Consider the following 20,757-nt stretch of genomic DNA (forward strand, 5'->3'; position numbering starts at 1 on the left):
TATTCCAAGATGGCTTCCGGAAGAGGAAGAACTCATGTTCTTCTGACGGGCTCTCCAGGTAATACTGCATTCATTACAGAACAGAATTACTAGCATTTTCGCAAGCAAGATAGGCTGAAACACCTTATACAATCTTTTTATGTACATGCGCCAGGAGTTGGCAAGACAACTCTTTGTAGGAAAATTTACGAAGTTCTTAAAGACAAAGGTATCAAGGTACAAGGATTTTATACAGAGGAAGTTCGTAACAGCCAGAAGGGGAGTAGGGTGGGGTTTGATGTTGTCACCCTGAATGGGCAGCGTGGGCCTTTGGCAAGAACGAAGGGGTAAGCTGTTTATGTTATCAAAGAATAAGTGATATTTATAATCATTCTCTACAAATCACATTGCAGTTACATAGTTTCTTTGAACTGCTTTGAAACAGGGCAGTGAGGCATTGAATGACCTGCATTGCTAGTGCAGGAGTCACGGAGTGATAAAGGATACAAGTTGGAGGGGCCCATGTGCAAAGACTTGTGCCCTATTAATTAATTACTCATATCCGTAACAGAATTCTCAATCATGATTGATTCTACGTGCACCTATTTGTCTTGTAAAATTATCGGCGCACGATCACGTGGGTTATCCAATTACAGTTTTTTGTAACTGGATACCTGTAATGAGATACCCACATGGTTCGCACATCAATTATGCGTGCTTTAAAGGCTTCTTTTTTAATGTTTTCTACAGATTTTAAAACTTATGGAAAGCACTACTGATTATATCACTCAAAATAAGTTCTCCAAAGACTTAATGTTCTTAATTTCAAAATTTGTTGTAAATACAATTAATTAGTATTTGGACTGAGTGGAGTACAATTCAGGGAGTAATCATGCGCATAATTTCAAATCAGCCTCATGCTTCATGCTCCTTCAATTTTGAAATTACTCGCATGATTACTCCCTGAATTGTACTCTACTTGGTCCAGTTACTATTAATAATCAATAAATCAAATCAATGATTAATCAATTGATTATATTACAGACTCTGATCAGAATCATAGCGAGAAATAAAAACTCTAATTTCAGCTATTTTAGTGACTGATAATTTGCAGGCTTTTTGGAGGGAAATTTTCTACAAGTCATTAGCTTTTGATTGTTCAATAGGCAGTGGAATCCAATAATTATGTGCTTATGTCATAGCTTACACATGCACTAAGCCCTGAAACCATCCTTTTAATGACCTTTTTCTTAGTGCTGGTCAGACTGCCAGAGCAAGAGCATTGCCTTCAGTTGGTAATTACTTAGTGGATATCAAGTCTTTTGAGCAGCTTGCACTTCCAACAATAAAGCTAAACTTGGACAAATCCAAGGTAATGATTCACTCAAAATTCTACTTTCCTCTACATATCGCATGATCGTTGACTAGCGTCTAGGGCACAGTCCAAGTCAGTTATCAGGAATCAAGATGAAAATAATAATCTTTTAGTGTAAATCTTCTAGTGGTTCAAAACTGTATCTAATTCCCTCTTCACAAACACTATCCACAACAGAATAGTTAGTAAATAACGTAGCCAATAAGAGAACAGCATGCATGATAGAAATCTAGTACCGCTCAATGGTTTCGCTAAGGGCTAGGCACCAGGCAACTTGACCGACTGTGAGGTTAATTTTGCACACCTGATTTTACCATCTAGAGGAAAGTGTTTTTATAAAGAATTTCTGATCTGAGTTCAAAAAGTTTTCCCCGCCTGTGAGAGCCAGCTGCCCTCCCGCTGAAAACATTAATGAAACCCAGCTGACCGGTAGTTTTATCCTAATTAAATAATGAATATGCAACTTTATATGGAGGCTGTGAGTAAGGTGGAACATGACAAAAAGACTTTCTGTGCTTTAGCTCGAGTAGTAACACCCCAGACAGCAGACACCCCAAAGAAATGTTTTGCTATCTTGTTACTCACAGGTTACTGAAGATGGTGGTGCAGTGGTTATAGTAGATGAAGTGGGAAAAATGGAGCTCTTTAGTCAAAGCTTTATTAGTTCAGTTCGTGAGCTGTTTTCATTGCAACAGGCCACAATACTGGCTACTGTACCTCTCACTAAACAGCGACCAATCTTGTTTGTAGATGAGCTTAAGAACAGAAAAGATGTTACATTAATTGAGGTAAGATGTATGTACATACTATTAGACTATTTTCATTCATTATGTGGGCTATGCAGCCCAACACCTTTTTCAACACATTGCTCAACACAAAAACTCGGCAATTGGGGGACCTCTCCTTGAAGCTCACGCCAGTTACCACCTACTGAATGAGAGCCATTTTAATATTTTGAGAAAGTGTCAGAGCAAATTCGATTGCTTATTATTGGAAATGCTTTACATCAAGAAACTCAAGCCTACCTTGAATACCCAGACGGACTCAATACGTTTAACTAGTAGCATTTTCTTTGTTACTACTTCTTAATTAACAACCATTGTTCTTATTATTTTTAGATTTTATAATTTCTTAACTTTTTGACTTGACAATGATGTTAAAACGTCGAATGGTCGTCTAGCTTTTGAGCTGTTTTAGCTTTCTTATGTTTCTAGAGAATATTTTATCGCAGTTTTTATAGCTAAATGTTTTTCAAAACCTATCCTTCTTCATGTAGTTTCATTCAACAAAATATAATAGGATTTTTTGTTTGCAAAACATTTGTACAGAAATGAGTATGTGAGGGATTTTGAGGACATTTGTTTAGAAACAACCCTACTTAAATATACTTAGATCCTTTTCCCACTGTGGGAAGTAGAGAAAAACAACCCCTTATTTACAGATCTGTTTTTGTTTTGCTTTACCTTTTTGTTTTGTTTCATCCTTCTCCTTGTGTTAAAGGTCACTAGAAATACCCGAGATGAGTTGGTTAGTGAAATTGTGCAGCTCATTGAAGAGTCCTTGGTGAATAAGTAACTTGGGTAATGATCAGCCTCTACACACTATCAACCAAGAAAATGGGCTGCCTTTTCATTGTTGAGGGGTCCTAAGACACTAGGAGCTCAAGCTGGGTTCGCCTAATGTCACAAGTTCTGTTGAGATCGTGGGTGTTGACAATTCATGGCAATGTTGTTGTGTTCTGACACGGGGGATAAATTTGAACTCCAGTTCAAAACCTGTTAAAAAGATACCTGCATTTGGGATCCTACTCAGAACTGAAGATAGGAGTCACAGGGGTGAAGAGGCATTTGGACTCAAATTGTATTGACTAGTGAGCTTACATGTTTGAATATGTTCATTTTCACCTTAAACCCATTGTAACAGCAGGCATCAAGCCAAGGCTTCTTAGCAGTACAAAGAAAGATAGACATGTAGTGTTCAAAAAGACATCAAGCCTTGGTCAGGAAAAGACACATGTATGTACATTTGAAACTGGGATAATAAAGCGAAAACACAATATTTATTTAATTGATAAAGGTCATGGGTTGAAATGAAGTTGAGCAAAGTCACACTGAATGATAGCGGAGCTCCTGTGTGCTGAAGGCACGTGAGCAGAGCCCCATACCTTAAGCTCTCAGTCAGTGGGGTACCCCCACTGGTCATGAGTTGAAATGAAGTTGACCAAAAGTTGACCAAAGTCGGACTGAATGATAGCAGAGCTCCTGCGCACCGAAGGGGCACGAGCAAAGCCCCATGCCCCAGGTTCTTGGTCAGTGGGGATGATCAAATAAGAGGGCAGGGGACGAGCAGGGTTGCTTGTCACCCACCCACTTTTTGTTCCCACTGACTGAGAGTCTGGAATATGTACCTATCTTTTTCTACGGGTACAATCTTCTTTATTCTGATCCTAAAACAGTTTTACTTTTAATACATTCTATCTTAATTGGCTCATGGTTATTGGACTATGTAATCACTCATGAGCACCTTGCATAGTTCATGTGTCATAAAATTTATATAACTACAAAATTTATGTAAAACACAGATCTGCAGATGTATTTGAATTAAGAGAGTAATCATAATACATGTACAAAGTAATGTATAACTAACTGACAGAGAAGGAAATCATGGTTCAAAAAGAATTTTTTGAGGTTACTTTTGGACAAAATTTGCTCAAATCAATATTTTTTCTCCTAACAATGTGACTCAGTATCATATATACAGTTGGACTCCACCATTTCGAACTCTCAAGGGAAATGAAAAATAGTTTGAAATAAAGGAAGTTCGAAAAAGCTGGTAGTGAATGACTGAGGGGGGAATTTAAAATACCGAGTGTGATTCAGTGGGGTCAAACTGTATAGGGTTAAAGATGATAACATGTCTACGTTCTCCTAATTGAAATACTGAAGAAACTTATTATGGCTTGTTTACAGCAGCAACAATTAGAAATTGAAATATCAATTAGCAAAACGTTGCTACACTGAAGAAACAAAACAGCTACTCCACTTAAATTATACACAAATACCCTTTACCAATTGTTTTCAACATTCAAAAATGGCAATTAACAATATGTTACTATAAGCTTCAGACCACACAAAATGATGAAAACATTGCAATTTAAATTACTTCCTTAATTTGAATAAAAGAACAGCACTCCTCAACAAATCACAGTCACAGTAGTTTGAAGAAAAGTTCTCCAACTTGTCCACACACATGCAAACCGCTGCTTAAACTTGTCTGACAATTCCAGAATGAAAATGTCACACCATGTGATCTAGCTGTACTGGTACTGGCAAATATATCATTTATTATCCCATAACTTGAGCAAGGACCATTCATCGAAACCTTAATATTGTACTTAACTTTGCTTTTCAGTTTGACAGGATCAAACATGACGTCAAAGCCATGATAACTGCATTCTCTACTGTGTACAATTGAAGAAGGGAAGCTACCAACTTTTTTGACAACTACTTTATCAGAACTGATTTCCTTTACTATCACAGTCACGTTAAAGCTACTATCTTCCATTCCAAACAAGCGGATTCCATGCAGCATTATGTCCCTATCAGTATGAAAGTTGAGACATTTTTTATCAGCAGCATCCATATTCAAAACCTTTTCCACAACATAGCTATACCGAAAACATGATTGACATGTGCCAACTCTTTTGTGTTCTTGGAAACCGACTGGTGGTGTTGATACTGAGTTGAAGTTATTCATCATGTTATTAACCTCAAGTGAAGTTAGAATTCTACTGTCAGGTACAACAGTAACAAACTCCTCTTTCTTCATCAATGGAAAACGAATTTCTTTCACAATTGATTCCCCAACAATGCTTCTTTTTGCATTGCCATCTTTTGACATTCCTTGCCTTTCACATTCCTTTGCTGCCCAAAGATCCACGGCTTTGAACAACTCCACCTCCGAGATTGTCAATGAATCTCTTTTGACGACTGCTTCTAGTAGAGGCCTCTCAATTGTTCCAAATTCCTCTGATTTCAAAGCCTCTTCTGTGTTTCTGTCGATCACTTCCCAGCATTGATCTAGCAGAATTTTCTCATCATACTGTTGAGCATGAGGTAGAACAGAAAATACGTTTGCCGGATCTAATTTTTTTCGCAGCAATCGAACGCATTTATCGGCCAGAGAATTAACCAGGTATTTCTTTGCCACATACAGTACTTGCATCACATTGCTTTCGTTTAGTTCCGCCTTTTCGCGGTACATGTATCGCAGCATTTCCAACACTCCCTCGTACTCGCAGTCTGGTAGGTCAACAGAGTCTGATTTCTCAGCCATTTCCCCATAAAACATGGCGAAAAACACGGGACTACAAATCGACAACACAAACTTGTGGGCAGGAATCGCCATCTTGCTTTTCTTGGAAACACCTCCGTCACTCGGTGCTCGAACAACAAGGCTAACATCGCTCAGTAGATCGTTGTTAAACATGAAACTAATTCTTTCTTTGATGCTTGCTTTGCTCTTCTGCCAGTTTTCCTCGAAGACGGCCATAATTTCTAACACGAAAACCGAATAACCACAGTAAAATTCACTCACGCGGTCCGAAGTACTGCTATGCCAATAAATTTCCCAATAAACACTTGCGCGCTAATGACGCGGGAAATTTCATCCTCGATCCCAGAGCTTTCGCTTTCTTGCGAAGGAGAGGAGGGCCCTGGGGTCGAAGGTAGTGAGTTAACTACAAGCAGAGATGGAAAATATCGAATCAGGAGCCATAATCGGGGACGGAGACCGTAAGTCTTGGGATCCGCGCGCACCTATGATATGGGACAATTTTTCTATTTTTAGAACAAATTGCGCCATCCTGACGTCATATATCCACGCGGATCCGCGCACATGTCGGGGGCTCTCGCGTGGATGTTGTCACGTTGTATGATCAAATGGTGAGAGTTGAGAGATTCTCTTGCAGATTTTTCACAGTGATGGCAGGGAATAAGGCGGGGAATAAGAACCAGGTCTCTTATATGTAGTTTTATGCTCTGAGCTAATGGAAAAGGTGGGTTTTTCAGGGTCGAAAACAAGACTTCAATCTCGCGCTGTGAATGAATAATAAGATCTGCTCGCGCTAGTTGTAAGCTTACGCGTATGTTTTTGCGCTTGTTCTGACTTAAGAATATAGCAAGAAAACTCTCTACTCTGGTATCGAGTTAATTTGTGAGTTTCTCAGACAATGATTCATCATAACCAAAACCTGTTTTGATGGTTTCTTACTGTTTCTGCTTGTTTGGTGAGTTTGCAAAAGTTTTTGAAAGGAAAGTCTGACGCGTACAATTAGCTCATTTGCATAGTGCAGCGCGTGCACTTTCAAGTCCGAGTCGGTGTTTTCAATTGTCAACAAATCTCGACAAAGAGTCCTTTCGTTATCTTTTGTGCTGAGATGCTGCAACAAATTTTACGAACGCAAAAAAGGCTACTAACATCATGTTTGTTTCTTCAACATGAGCATAGTGAAGTTTTACACTGCGAAAATGAAAATAGACAAGGAGTTTTGATAATTCAATCAACAAAATCGAAATCGTTATTCGAAGTTGATTAAAGAAAGCGTCATCGTAACTTTGCTGATTATTTCTGCTTTATTCACATATTTTCAGCTTAGCTTTTAATATGTTCTCAAACATTTATCAATCTTAAACATATTTAAAAACTATAGAGTTATTGTTTGAGTTCGATGTACACTTTCACATGAAAGTGCGGCGGAACACACGGTACAATTTGTCATGTTTACTGCCTGTACAAAACACGCATCGGCGGGCGCTCTCATTCATCGACAACAGAGAATTTACTAGATCTTTACACGAATAAAACTGAGCAGTATCTACGGACGTAAAGTTATTGGGCCTTGACGGAACATCAAACGTTGCTTACAATTCAGACGAAACTCAAACTAGCAATTATTTTGTTTTACTTTTCGGTCGCGATAGACTGGCAAATTCCTCGCAAGCGTGTAAGAAGAGGAGCTAGGAAAGTCACTTTGTATGAAGTCCTGAAGCTCTGCTATATCTAAATATATCCAGCTAATTTTTTGCTGTGTAATGGAAAAGCTATTAATCTTAAACATATGTGAAATTTAAAGTGGAGTAATGTACAGCTCATGTAAAAGAAGCATCCGTCGGAACACAACTTGGTCAGCGATACATATAAGCTTAAAGCGGAATATCCCTAAATTCGACACTGTCTTACTTCACTCAAACTGGAGCAGCTTACGACGAAAATACTTAAGCAAAATTCCAACAGACGTAAACACGTTGAGTCGTGGGCCAAAAGCATAAAAAATTTCGGGAATTTCGGACGCCATTTCCCCCGCGCGACATTCGCAAAAATCCTCGCAGCATGTACGCGCGTGTGCCGCAGGCGATGGCGCAATTTGTTCTAAAAATAGAATTATTGTCCCATATCATAGGGACAACCCCAATACTAGAAATGGCGCGCGCTTACGGTCTCCGTCCCTGATTATGGCTCCTGATGGAATATAGAACGAGAGTCTCTCATTTAAAATAGGATATTTTTTTCAAAAGAACCTGGGCAAACTGATATGCTTGTTGTCAGAATCATAGAAGTGGCCCAACATAGGAAAACAAGACCTTGCTCATGGACGTTGTAAAAGGGACCAATGACGATGACGCTTTTGTTATTTATTCTGAAAAATTAACCAATCAGCACATGAGAATTTCTGTAGTTATTGTAAAATTAAGTCTTGAGGACCAACGTTTATAAAAAATATATAAATAATGAATTAGTTACCTTCCACAATATGGTATCTGTAGTATCGTCCAAGCGCTCCAAGTGCGTGTTCTTTTCCCGAATGCAGCCACAGAAAAGGGGCGGGATTGTTATTCCTGACAAGTGTTCTTATTGACCAAAGTTATGTCGCCGTAGTTATGATCTGAATCAAGCTCGGAAACAGATATCTTCGTTTCTCTAGAATACAGCGTTGCAGTCTGACTTAAAACCATTTAAGTCGCCAACTGTTTCTACCTGCATGACATTTTAAGTTCCTTTTGTTTCCGTGACACGAAATAAAATTAGTTTCAACAAGTTATTTTTGTTGAACATGTTTACCTTGTGAATTACAAGCGCTACCCTGATAACATTCATACTCACTATGTCAATAAATCACTCTAAAACGGAAAACAGTACCATTTCTTTGTTGAACTAAACAAAACTAACTGCTTCCATCGGTTTCAAATATCGCATTGGTGGACAAATCGAATGGTATGGCAGTGTCCCTACCTCGAAAGTCAGATATTTACTTTTCACTAACACTATCCGATTAGAAGTCCAGTTCGTAGTTTTCTTGTGTAATATAACAAGAGACGAGAGTTTCAATCGTAATTTCCCATTTTCGTACAAGGCACCAATTGAAATGTTGCAAATGCCACATTTTGTTGCGATGCACCGAATTTTGGCGGCGATTTTGCCGTCGAATTTACATTAACAATTACGAACTTTACTCTGATTGGATATTACCTCCACTATGTAAATAGTTTACCCCTGAACTGAAAACAGGACCGTTTCGTTTCTGAGGAAACGAAACAAAAATTACAGACTCATCCCACGGATTGCAAGTTCAGTTCCAACCCGAAGAGCTATATTTCAGAGGCAATCAGAGCTGTGTTCTACAGTCAATATTTAACATTCATGCTTGCATCCAATATTTTGTGCATGCATTCATTCCTGGGAGTAACACACATAATTTTGTTTTCTTTATTTGTTCGTCTGATGAATCAATTATTCATTTAGTAATAAAAAAGAATTAAAAGCTATGAAAGAGATCACACCTCCAGGATCTTCAGAATCAACTATTCCCTATTATGGAATTAATTTAATCAAAATTATGTGTTGAGTGTACCGTAAACAAAACATGCTCTAAACGAAATATCTCATTCGCAAAAAAAATAAAATCTTAAGCTTTTATCTGAATCGTCTTGGAAAACATTGAAAAACATTGAGTAAAATGAACTTACATAGAGTTTGCAACACAAGAATTAAGTTGCAACTATTTGTCAGTAGTTCATCTATTACAATCATCTAATAAGAGTACAGTGTACGCCTGGCAAAAAATGCTGCCTTTTTAAAAACACTATGCAGTGGTTATCTTCTAAACTCTTCAATTAAAAACTTTCGTTATGATCTCTTTTCACCACTATAAATTTGAGCAATCCCTCTTTTGCTCTAAAATCTTTAAAAAAAGAATGCAAAAACTGAGGCTGCTCAGATTCTAGGTCAAACCACGAGACTGTCAGACATTACGTAAAACCACGAGTCTTGCATTAAAACTACAGAAGAACTGTTACATGTTGCTCTAATCCTGACAGTTGGTCTAATCCTGACAGTTTTCCCATGTCTTAAAACCATATGTGTCAAAAAAATGCAACCATATAAAAGAGCCAAACTGGTCTAAATTATATTGCATCTAATCACAGATCCCAGCACGAATTAACTACCATTGCTTTGCCTGAATCCAGTTTGCCCAGACAGTTAGTCGGTTCACCCAGACTGTGACGTGTAGCTCTGTGATCAGTAGATTGAAGAAGGAGAAATACTAATAGGCATGTGTGTAGTTTTGTTTCATTATGCCCGCAATGTTGTCTTTTTCGCTCCTTTTGTGTACAGAATTATCGCAAGAAAAGTTAACACCTCCTTCTTTGAGCTCTTGGTTCACTCCAGGCAAAGGGACTTTCAGCTCGAGCAAACTGACATCCGGGGAACTGGCGATCAGGCAAAACGACAGGTTATCCCAGAAACAGCGCTCCTTTGTAAAGTTATAGTAGCGTAAAGAAAAACTCGGCAATTTGTCCCCACTGAAGAGTGGTGGTAGAAAGTAAACTACCAGTGCCTCTAAAGAAAAATGTCACACCATGCGATGTAACTTCCTGGACACCATTGATCCCAGCATGTGACTCAGGACCATTTATATTCGCCCTAACCACATAATGAACACCTTTCCTCAAATTAACTGGATCAAACATGATATCAACACCACTTTAGAAATAATCTTTCCTCCTTACAAGAACTGATGAGAATTTTCCAGATTTATCGGCAATGACACCCCCAAGGTGTTTTAACACGGTCAATGTCACATCATATTCATTATTTCCACTGCCAAACAGACGAATCCCACGGATCACTATGTCTTTGTTTATATGGAAATTGATGCTTTGTTCACCACTGAATTTATGCAGATCTGGCTGAATGCCACTAAATCTGAAACATGACTGATAAGGGCCAACTCTTCTGTCTCCTCGGAAACCAACTGGTGAGGACAATACTGAATTAAAATGCTTCACCATGGAAACAAGCTCTTGGGGGTTGAGTATTTCACTGTCTAGCACAACACTTGCAAACTCTTTCTCTTTCATCAATGGAAAACGAATTTCTCTCACTATCTTTTCTCCAAGAATGCTTCTTTTTACATTGGCATCTGTAGTCAGCCCTTGCCTTTCACATTCATTTGTAGCCCAGAGATCAACGGCTTGGAACAAATCTACCTCGTTGACTGTCAAGGAATCTCTCACGACTAGTGCTTCAAGTAAAGATCTTTCAATTGTGACGAATCCATCAGATTTCACTGCTTCCTCAGTTTCTAGATCGATCATTTCCCAGCATTGATCCACAAGAATTTTCTCGCCATATTGCTGAGCGTGTGACAGAACACAAAACACGTTTGCAGTGTCCAAGTTACGTCGTAGAAACTCACTGCACTTAACAGCGAGAGAATTAACCAGGTATTTCTTTGCTACGTACAGCACTTCCATCACATTGCTTTCGTTTAGTTCCGGCTCCCCGCCGTATATGTATCGTAGCATTTCTAACACTCCCTCGTACTCACAGTCAGGTAGGTAAACAGATTCCGATCTCTCCGCCAAATCCCCGCAGAACATGGCGAAAAACACGGGGCTACAAATCGACAACACCATCTTGTGGGCAGGAATCGCCATCTTGCTTTTCTTCGGAGCACTTTTGTCCCTCGAGGCACCAACAACAAGGCTTACATCGCTTAGCAGAACGTTGTTGAACATGAAAATGCCTCTTTGTTTGATGTGGTCTTCTGCTTGCAGCCAATTTTCTTGAAAGTAAGCCATCATCACTCGGTCTACTCAGGGAATCTCAGGGAATGCTCTTTCGCCTTTTCTCCTTGAGTTCAAAATGGCGTTATCTCGGCGTTATCGTGATACCAGGAGCAATTGAGTTGGCGGTATTTTGTGAGCAAGATAAAGAGGTTGTTTAGTATGGTAATCGTGTCCTATGGCAGAACGGAGGAACTGGACAATGGGCTTCAAACTTTGTCCTTGATCTTCTTACTTTTTCGAATGAATAAAATATTGGTATACCCTGAAAAAAGGAAAAAGAGTTGCGCATAAAAATCAAACTCGACAAAATATAATTTACAGCAGCTTCTGTGGAAGAATTAACATCAACAGTGTGTTTGACCTGCGTAGCTTGGCGGTTTTTGAGCAATTTGAGCGCGCTAAGAAAGCGGCGAAGCCGCGATAATGAGCGCCAACCCCGCATTAACGAGCGGAGCCTAAGAGAAAGACAACTGAGAAACCGCCTGCACGGATTACCGGCTTTTTTTGTGCGTCCAGTGCGCTGGCGTGCGGGCCATTGCCTTTGAATCAAAAGGCTAACACATCAGTCAAAATTTTAAGTAATCTCCCAGAGGACAGCTCCAAGGAACAACAATGATTACAACACAGATCTTTGAATTGGCGCGTATAAAACAGAAAATAATTCAGAAGGCGTTGTCGAAAGCGCTATCGCGCCTGAATATTCTTCGCGAATATCGCGAAATTGTTAACTGCCAAACGCAAGAAACAGCCGTAAACAATTTGCCTGATGGAAGAGAAGTGATTGTCGTTTTCCCAACAGACTTTGGCAAAAGCATGATTTTTTACCATGTTTCACTGTTTGCGCTCGCCAGACTAGTATTGTCCTCTACGAGAACCAGTACATGTATCGTTGTTATTTCGCTGTTAAAAGCATCATCGACGACTAAATTTCAGAAATATTATCTCTAAACTTCACAACAATGGAATTGTCGTCTGATGTTTTATGTCCTTTTCTTGTTTGACGACTTCGATCTGGCAACGAAACGGTCGTTGGCAATAGACGTTTGCATTTGCTTGAATCATCAGAAACTTCAATCGCCGCTCGCTTCTCTTTCTGCAGGCTCCAGTAGATGAAATTATGAAGTCCAAAAGCGTTTCTTCTTTTACGTACACAGACATGGTACACACGATCAGGTGATATGTCTGATCTTTCTATTTCTAGACCAATTTCAGATTTCTGACAAAGTGCCATTTTAAAATCCTTCATGCTTAGAGACCTTGAAAAGGTTTTGCATGGAAATGTTTAAATTCTCCGAATTTGATCTTGAGCGGACAACAACAAAGTCTACAATTATCGTTTTAACTTCTCTCGATTCCTCCCTTGACAGACTTTTTCGGCGTATTGCCCCTCGCCGCCATCGAGCAAACACCGCATAGGATAGTTTTGTTTTGATAGACTCTACAGTATCACAGTGACTTTCCCCAGCCAAGTTGGCTGGAAGCGGTTTCTTATTGCGATCTATGCTCTGATTAGCTGCGTTAATACAATCCACAAAACCTGTCATCGGGTTGTCAAAGTATGTAATAGGGCCGGCAATAAAAAATGCGGGTAATCCAGGCAGGCGGTTCCTCGCGGCTTCGCCGCTTTGTGCGCTCGCGCTCAAACTGCTCAAACTGCAAAAATTGCTTAAACCGACAAGCTGCGCAGGCTACGTTGTGTTTGGTTTGGAAAGGAATGAAAGTAAGCTCAGTTAATGTCTATAGTCTAGTCTATAGCAGTACAGGCTCGATAGCATAGAGATCTCGCTAAATAATATAGTGTGTTTTTGAAAAGTCTCATTCGGACAATCCTGGTCAAAAGTCTTGGGACACTTTGCACTTTTGTTTACATGTGGTCTTTCTGTCCACCTCCCCCTCCCCACCCCCAGCACAATGTTAATGTCGATTCATCCAAAGTAGACTCACTATTCCAGCAAAAAAAAATTTGGGGGGGGGGGGGGGGAGGGGAGGGGGGTTCGGCAAATTAAATAATCACTTCCCATATAATGCGTCACCAGTTGTCATTTTGTCAACTGTCCTAAGGACTTTTGGCCAGGATTGCAGTACTGCGGGAAATGACGTCATCGATATCTTTACTAATTCGAACCACCTAGTAATGACATGGAAAATATACTACGCCTCTAAGTTTCCGGATGTAGTTTTGTAGGAATTTTACGAATGGTTTATTTTCCAGTAAAACACTCGTGTCTATATAATAAATGAATTTTACGTTCAAGTGGCAAGAACGATATTGAGATATTGTTTTCGTCACTTTATCTTTGAGCCAACATGTAATGTTCTCTTTATTATATGTAGACCAAATATCTGACATTGCCGTTTTTATTGTGTTTCCATACCACCTACTCAACAAACGACGAGAGAAACCGATAGCATTCAAAACGGTGGTTTCACTCTGAAAATGCATCAATGTTTTCCCACCATACCACGCCAGAGGAATTTGAATTTTGTATTTGTGGTTGCGTGAGGAAACCACGTGCGGGGGTGTATCATAATTATCGTAACGTTATCATTTTCGCAAAACTTCGTTAACGAAAAAATTTTCCGTCCACACGAAAACGCAACGTCGGTGTTTTCAAATTCCTGCGGTTTGAAAAGCGTTTTCGAAAAGCTCCTTTTGTAGGTAAGAGAAAAAAACTAAAATAGCATGCTGTGTATTAATATCAGTTAGATCTCAGCTGGAGAAAGTTATTTTCAACAAGATTTTCTCAGGCGATGCCGAAAAACCTCTAGTGCGACACTGGATGTGTTTAACACTGATTTTTCATTATTCCCCCGATTGGACCACACATATATCACTTATCACTGGAATATCTTACTTTTTATGTTAACCACGTGCAGCGAGATTGCGTCCATAAGAGTCGCCCTGGCCTTGGTTTAACACCTGCGACATATAAGCAGCATTGATATAACGACATAAGGAAAAGATTAGCTTTTTTCTCCTTATTTCCTCAGGCTTATGTCATTGTTCCTGTGTACGTTATGTCATGTTGTTCACACTGGTGACATAAAACATCCAAGTGAGGTGCTTTTCCTTTTGTGTGACCTTTCCTTGTATCGTGTTATTGTTAATGTCAACCAGAAGTTAGCTCACCTTTGCGAGGGTCATTAACCTATAGAGGGAAGGTTTTTAGCGATGTTCTCACTTAGTATATATAGCCGGCGTCACTGTATATGGCAGCTGACGGCCTCATATCGCTTGAAAAACTGTGGGCACTTAAGGTCTATAGAATAGTTTAGTTTTACTAGCTAACTCACGGCAGTGAACTGTCTGATAAAGATGGGTGCTCTTTGCACCAAGCTGTACAGAATCATTGAAATAGATCTCTTTTTTTCATACCTGTTAAAAAGTGCTTAAGTTTAATTTCTAAATTTTCATTTTAAACGAACAAAGGCAAAACATGCCGAAAGCAAGACTGAATAATCAAAAGTCGGAAGACACAAGAAAGGCTAAAAAGAGGAAACATCATCATAAAGAACGAAGCAACTTTAAAATACCTTATTACAAACATGTTTCGCGATTAGATACAAACTACTTTTTGAGGGCAGGGCAAAGGGAACAATAAGGTAAAAATTTTCACAAAAATAAAAGCCGGATTTAATCTTAGTAGAAGCCTTGTGTCGAGTAAAATTGCGAGGATAAACTGCCTTTTTCACAGATGACCCAGATATAACAATAAAGCGAGGCAATTTGTAACTCAAAGTCACCGGCAAAACATTAAATTTTTCATGTACAATGTGAGTGGTGTTAAAATCATGTAAAAACATTTCTTTTTGAATAAATGTAGTTCTATTATTATTGTCATGTTTGCCAAAAGGTTGTAATTACTGGATCAGTTCTGTGTTGATAATGAGAAAACGTCACCTTTACTAGAGCTTGTTGGACAATGTTTCAGCAAAGAACATTAAAACGAGATCAAAGATAAAAACCATAGTTCTTTTGCCGATTGCATTTATGGTAAAGCTGTTTAAGGTGAGTTTAAAACCCTTCAAACGTTTCGGCGGAGAAACATTGAGTAAAAATTCAAAGCTTTTCTCATCGCAGTGGAGTGTTTTATATTCAGAATGGAAATCACTTCAAGGTGGTCTATGGATAACTTAGATTTTATGCACACAAAGACAACGATCTCAGAAAGACGATATTCCAAGTTTTTTTATTCTTATTATTTCCTTACTTCTCTGATATCCACCTGACATAAAGCCTCCCTTTTTCTGTGTAAATTGCTTAATCTGGCTATCAAATTCCAGTTCAAATTATCTGCAATCTCTGACAAATACATTGCAATAATGTCAGTATCATGACTGTCTAAGAACCAATGAAATGCCGTATCATTGGTTATTTACCTCAGTGACGCAGTTTTTTGGCATATTTTCCCTGGCGGCTCTTCAAGGGAAACTTCTAGAGCTCGTTTGATATCTCCATTGTTTTATTCCGTTTTATGTATCAATTGTTTGATATGAAAGGCAATATTTGACCGCAGGATCTTCACGAAAGCCTCTTAGCGAAAAAAAAAAATTGATAAACGGCAAATTATTTTTTTCGAATATGGTTTCCCCGCGCGTCGAGATAATGACAGATCTGTTAGTAGAGAGTCGAGTGAATGGTTGTAAATGAGCATTGTGGCAATTTTGCCTACCCTTCACTCGGGACAGAGCTTCAGATATAATCCAGACATCAATTGAAAAAGGATTTTCAAGTGTTTAAGAGTCGTCGACGGAGAGAAACAAGACGAACGCTTGTAAATCACTACACTGATAGAAGGCTTAAAAGGGGATTTCCGAACGAGTAAAAAGGTAAGAATATTTTTTACCTTTCTTAATACATTAACAAGCAGAATCTCACCTAAACGTTGACTTAACCGAATTATTTCACAACAAACAAAACGTCATACATACATCATACTTGTGGCTGTTTTTTTCAAGAGTTGTAAGACCTTGCTTCGTTTGGTTTTTAGTCCTCCGTGTTGTAGTAAGCCCTCGAAAACTATTGGAAACTATACATATATTTTTATATTGGTATAAAGAAGTCGATGTTTGGTTCTAGATTAAAAGTAGACACCTTAGAATACGATAGAATTCACTTCCATCACGACAGATCAGTTTCTAAATTTAAGCAATAGAGCGAATCGGCCTTTTTCTTTTGACAAGCCCTTGTCGAAAGGCCAGAAAATATTCCAGCTAAAATATCTGAATCTAATTCAAAATATTACTCTCATTATTCTGATGTTATAATTTTCCATATTTTACGGCTTGAAAAAGTCTAGCGAGACCGAGCTTGCACCCTTAGAAACAACCATTAATGACTTTTGCTGCAGTCAATATGCATTAACACTGTAATTAATATTCATTAGCAGCACATTATGGCAGTATTTTTTAAATTTAAGTTAGTACTAGTTTGAAAAATACAAACTTTAATATGTTTTTCCTTGACTTTTATGACTAAAAATGCAATTTACTCGTCGTTATGGCAGAAACGATGTACACGGTTTTTGTGTTTCCTGCTACGGTAAGCGGTAAACAAACAAATAAGATCAACATAGCGCCTTAATTTTATGAGATTTGTTGAGTCAACAGGCTTCCTTTTTGTACAGAAAGTTTATAATTGTATTTCTCCACACCATCTCCCCAACGCTGTCTTGAACAAATTGCTTCCGATATTCTGGCAATGTGCTGTTCTTTATGTTTTCTATCCCTTTCAACCGAAAAAAAAAAACAGATATTATAAGCTATTATTTTAGTTTTGAAAATAGGATTGATATTTTTCGTCCTGGTTGATGGTTCTTATTAAATATCTCATTTGTTGCTTCTTCCTATTTTCTACTTTCAACAAAAGAACAGCTGTTTTTCCAATAGTTCTCTATTATGTGGATCTCACGTAAATTTGCATAATTTAACTCGACCGTCTGCATTAAATTTGTGTTTAATTATGCCAAAGGCCACAAAAAATTCCAAAAGTAACCAAAACAAAATCATAACAGTTTAAAATAAGTAAATAAGTAAATAAGTAAATAAAAACAAGTAAAACTTGTGGGAAAAACATCACGAGATTACGGCGCCTATGTTAAGTACAGTTTTTAAAAAAAAAAAAATCGAGAATCCTTCAAAATCTTGATATGATTGAAACCGGGGTAACACTGAGTCGTACGAATAACTTGCAAATCACCACATTTAAATACTTGAACAGTTATTACTCAAACGATTATTTTTGCATTCTATTCAAGTTGATGAATTTTATATGCAGTCACACTTTTTTCTGTTTAAAATAAAAGAAAATTTTACTGTGCTTGTATTGTTCTTAGTCCGATTGATCAGCTTCTTAAATAGTCAAAATTCGTTGGTTCTAAAAGGAAACAAATGACCCTTAATTTCCACTTGCAGATGGCCGATTGATACATGTTTTTTGTTCTCAACTGAGCAGAGCCGCTCACTTTTCATCTGTTCCTTGCTTGAACCTCTCGGCACTTTTGTTGGTATATGTGAGTCTTTTTAGAGCAGTTTGAATTGAGTATCGTAAAACCAAAACCAAAGTTATCATTTTAGCCAATCACGAAGGACACAGACAATCGAATGAACCAATCAAAATCCAAAGTAAAACAGGTAGCTGACGCGAAGCGCGGGAAAACGCGTGCGAGCGAGTCACGTGTGGTTTTGGATAAAACTTCTGATTCAATGAAAAAGTCGCGCGAGTCGGTGAGCAGGAGCTTATAACGAGTGAAATTTCATAGAAAAAGAAACGAATATGAAAAAAAACCCTTTTTAACCCTCAGCTATTAGTAAAACTCTACCATTTACACCTTCGATTTGAAAGAATCTGGAACATTTGGAAGATTGTTCGCCTCTGTCCTAAGTTCCATATCCATGCAATTATCACACCAACCAGAAAAACCTTTAACGGAATTTAACAATTAAGAAACGTAGCCAAGGAAAAGGTTAGGTATAAAAGGTTTTTCTTCTCGTTTCTCTTGTCATGTCGATCAGTGTTGAGCTCGTCAGGCGTGTAACTGACGTTTTACTGACGAGTAAAGAGGAACGAAATGCGCTCTTAGGACGCTCAATTGTGTTTGCAACACCACAATCAGTCGGACGCAGGAGGGAGAGGTCAACTTTGCTTGCGTAGCGATGCGATTGCGCGCCCGATGATCTTGGCCATTATGACGTCACTCGTGAGCCAGCCCGTGAAGTTTCAATGGCCGCTAAAAAATGACACCACAAAAGTTTTTCATCCGATGATTGCTCAAAGAATTTGAAAGAAAGTGATCAACAGAGCACAGGAATAAGATAACCTATTAATGTTGTGTCCAAAACTACCTTGGTTTTCAAAAATTAGATGTTGGAAGGCTCAAAAACACGCAAAATTTGGAGATCGCTCAATTGAAAACGCGATTGCAAAGTGAAGCTTCACGCCCGTTTCCTGGGCGATATCTGGAGAACCCAACAATGAACAACACGAACACAAAAATATGATCTTGATATGGTTTAAAACGTTTGAATGGTGATAAGAACGAATCATTTAACATATGCATAAAAATGATCAGTGGGTTTAAACCCATTATTTCGGAGACGATAGCGTGGAGGACCTGCTGATCAATACTCGAAACCCTCGAAATATAAGAAAGTATTTGATGGAAAATGCTCCCTTACAAAGACATTTGAACTATCAAGTCATATGCTGGGTTAGAAATTAAAGTAAATAATGTACCAAGAAATTACTTTTCTGCGCTAAATTATCCGCAAAACTGTCAACAATAACATTTTCTTCGGCGAGACCAACCAACTGACGCAAGCCGAGCAGACGTGTGGATATTTTAGGTCGTAAAATGATATAAAATCACTGTACGGGAGACCTAGATGAAACAGATGATATTCAGAATAACATGGATGAGACCTCTTGGCAGAAAGGTGCTTTATTTCATGTCAAAATGTTCTTCAAATATGAGATCGGAGCAGGATCTGTTTCCTCGGGCGTCCGCATGCAGTGCAAAGCTATTTCTTGTCTCGCACCTCTGACAAGAAAGGTATCCTAAACTAGTGCTTTGGGTTCTAATTTTTTTTTTTTAATATCACAGTGAGTTCAATTAAACTCAAGAAAACTCATAGGATGTTATATGGAAAGAACTAAAAAATACAGAATCTGGTTCCAAGCAGCAAGTGAATTAAAGAGGAAAGAAAATATGAACAGGGACACTTCCTATGCTAAGCCATTGGCAATAAGAGTTAACTTATCCAGGAGAAACTTGTAACGCCAAAATGACTTATTGCCAAAACAAAGAGTTCAGTAAGGAAGGTTAAGACAAAGCTGGAAAGATCAATATCAGGTGATCTCTTATCACAACCAAACCCCTTGTTTTCTAATAGTATCTGTCTTGAGAAACTGTAATAGCTTTACTGTCTCTAAGTTTGAAATGATAATCAGTTATTTTCTTTATACTTTATGCTTTTAATTTTCATCATAAATCTTATGTAAATAGAGATAGCTTAAACAATTATTTTACATTAAGTTTAAACTGACCTACAAAGAAATATTCTAGAGAAAAGTGTCACAGAGGTTGTACTTGTAAACATGAACCTGAAGTCTGATTTCTCCCCAGTGCCATCCATCCCAGGTTCCTTGTTGCTTTTTGCATTGATGAGTTTATTATTGGCTTCAAGGGAATGATAACTGTACATTTTCAGCAAATAACAAAAAAAAAACACACAAGATTGGGTTTTAAATGTTTAATTGACAGCACAATGACAAAAAATAGATAGCTTTCCATGGTGGTTGCATGTATTGCCAGAAATGGGGCCTGCTTGAATGGTCTTGCAAAGGTGGTGGAGGATGGTAACCTAGGGTTTAAAAAGATCAAATGAGACTCCTCTTAATAATCACCAGTTGAAAATTGGGGTAAATGTTTATATCACCTCCCTTCCCTCTTTGGTTTTTACATCGTCCCTAACTCTTTTCAATAGAAAATGTATTAAAAAACTAAAACATAAATTTCCTAATGAGATCTAGTACCAGGAACTCAATACGTATTTACAATTAACAAAAGTAACTCTCACAATTAAACAATCAAACCCCATCCACCTTTTAAGTCCCGTCCAAGCAGATACAATGCGGTAATGTACATGGAGCTAATATCATAATCTATAAAACATAAAATAGCTCATTTCCAGTATCAGTGCATTGAATTGAGGTCTTCAGATTCATATAAAGAAATTTTTTCAGCACCCTCACCTGCACAAAGGAAAAATAAA

The 20,757-nt window shown here is 38.2% G+C and overlaps 2 protein-coding genes and 1 pseudogene across 4 annotated transcripts in view; 1 reads left to right on the forward strand and 2 right to left on the reverse strand.

Moving 5' to 3' along the window:
- Window positions 1-20,757, forward strand: part of LOC110067389 (cancer-related nucleoside-triphosphatase-like) — a 27,877-nt gene continuing 7,120 nt past the window's right edge. Inside the window, exons 1-5 of one of the 3 annotated variants that reach the window (XM_020774716.2) lie at window positions 1-58; window positions 155-326; window positions 1,234-1,351; window positions 1,942-2,142; window positions 2,855-3,429. In XM_020774716.2, coding sequence (XP_020630375.2) covers window positions 10-58; window positions 155-326; window positions 1,234-1,351; window positions 1,942-2,142; window positions 2,855-2,929 — 615 coding nt within the window. In that variant the 5' untranslated portion in view covers window positions 1-9 and the 3' untranslated portion in view covers window positions 2,930-3,429. The other 2 variants (XM_020774717.2, XM_089297228.1) reach the window with 2 other exon arrangements.
- On the reverse strand, window positions 3,767-5,974 carry LOC110067387 (BTB/POZ domain-containing protein 6-like). Its single transcript, XM_089297225.1, has one exon. The coding sequence runs from the start codon at window positions 5,903-5,905 to the stop codon at window positions 4,562-4,564; it is 1,344 nt and encodes a 447-aa protein (XP_089153351.1). The 5' UTR covers window positions 5,906-5,974; the 3' UTR covers window positions 3,767-4,561.
- LOC110067388 (BTB/POZ domain-containing protein 6-A-like) lies at window positions 10,177-11,748 on the reverse strand (annotated as a pseudogene).

The sequence above is a fragment of the Orbicella faveolata genome, unplaced genomic scaffold, assembly GCF_042242905.1.
Source record: "Orbicella faveolata isolate gen_17 unplaced genomic scaffold, um_ofav_v1 contig_27, whole genome shotgun sequence".
NCBI lineage: Eukaryota > Metazoa > Cnidaria > Anthozoa > Scleractinia > Merulinidae > Orbicella > Orbicella faveolata.

Excerpts from the sequence above, each read along its gene's own strand:
- LOC110067387 (XM_089297225.1), bottom strand. The coding sequence starts at position 5,905 with ATGGCCGTCTTCGAGGAAAACTGGCAGAAGAGCAAAGCAAGCATCAAA.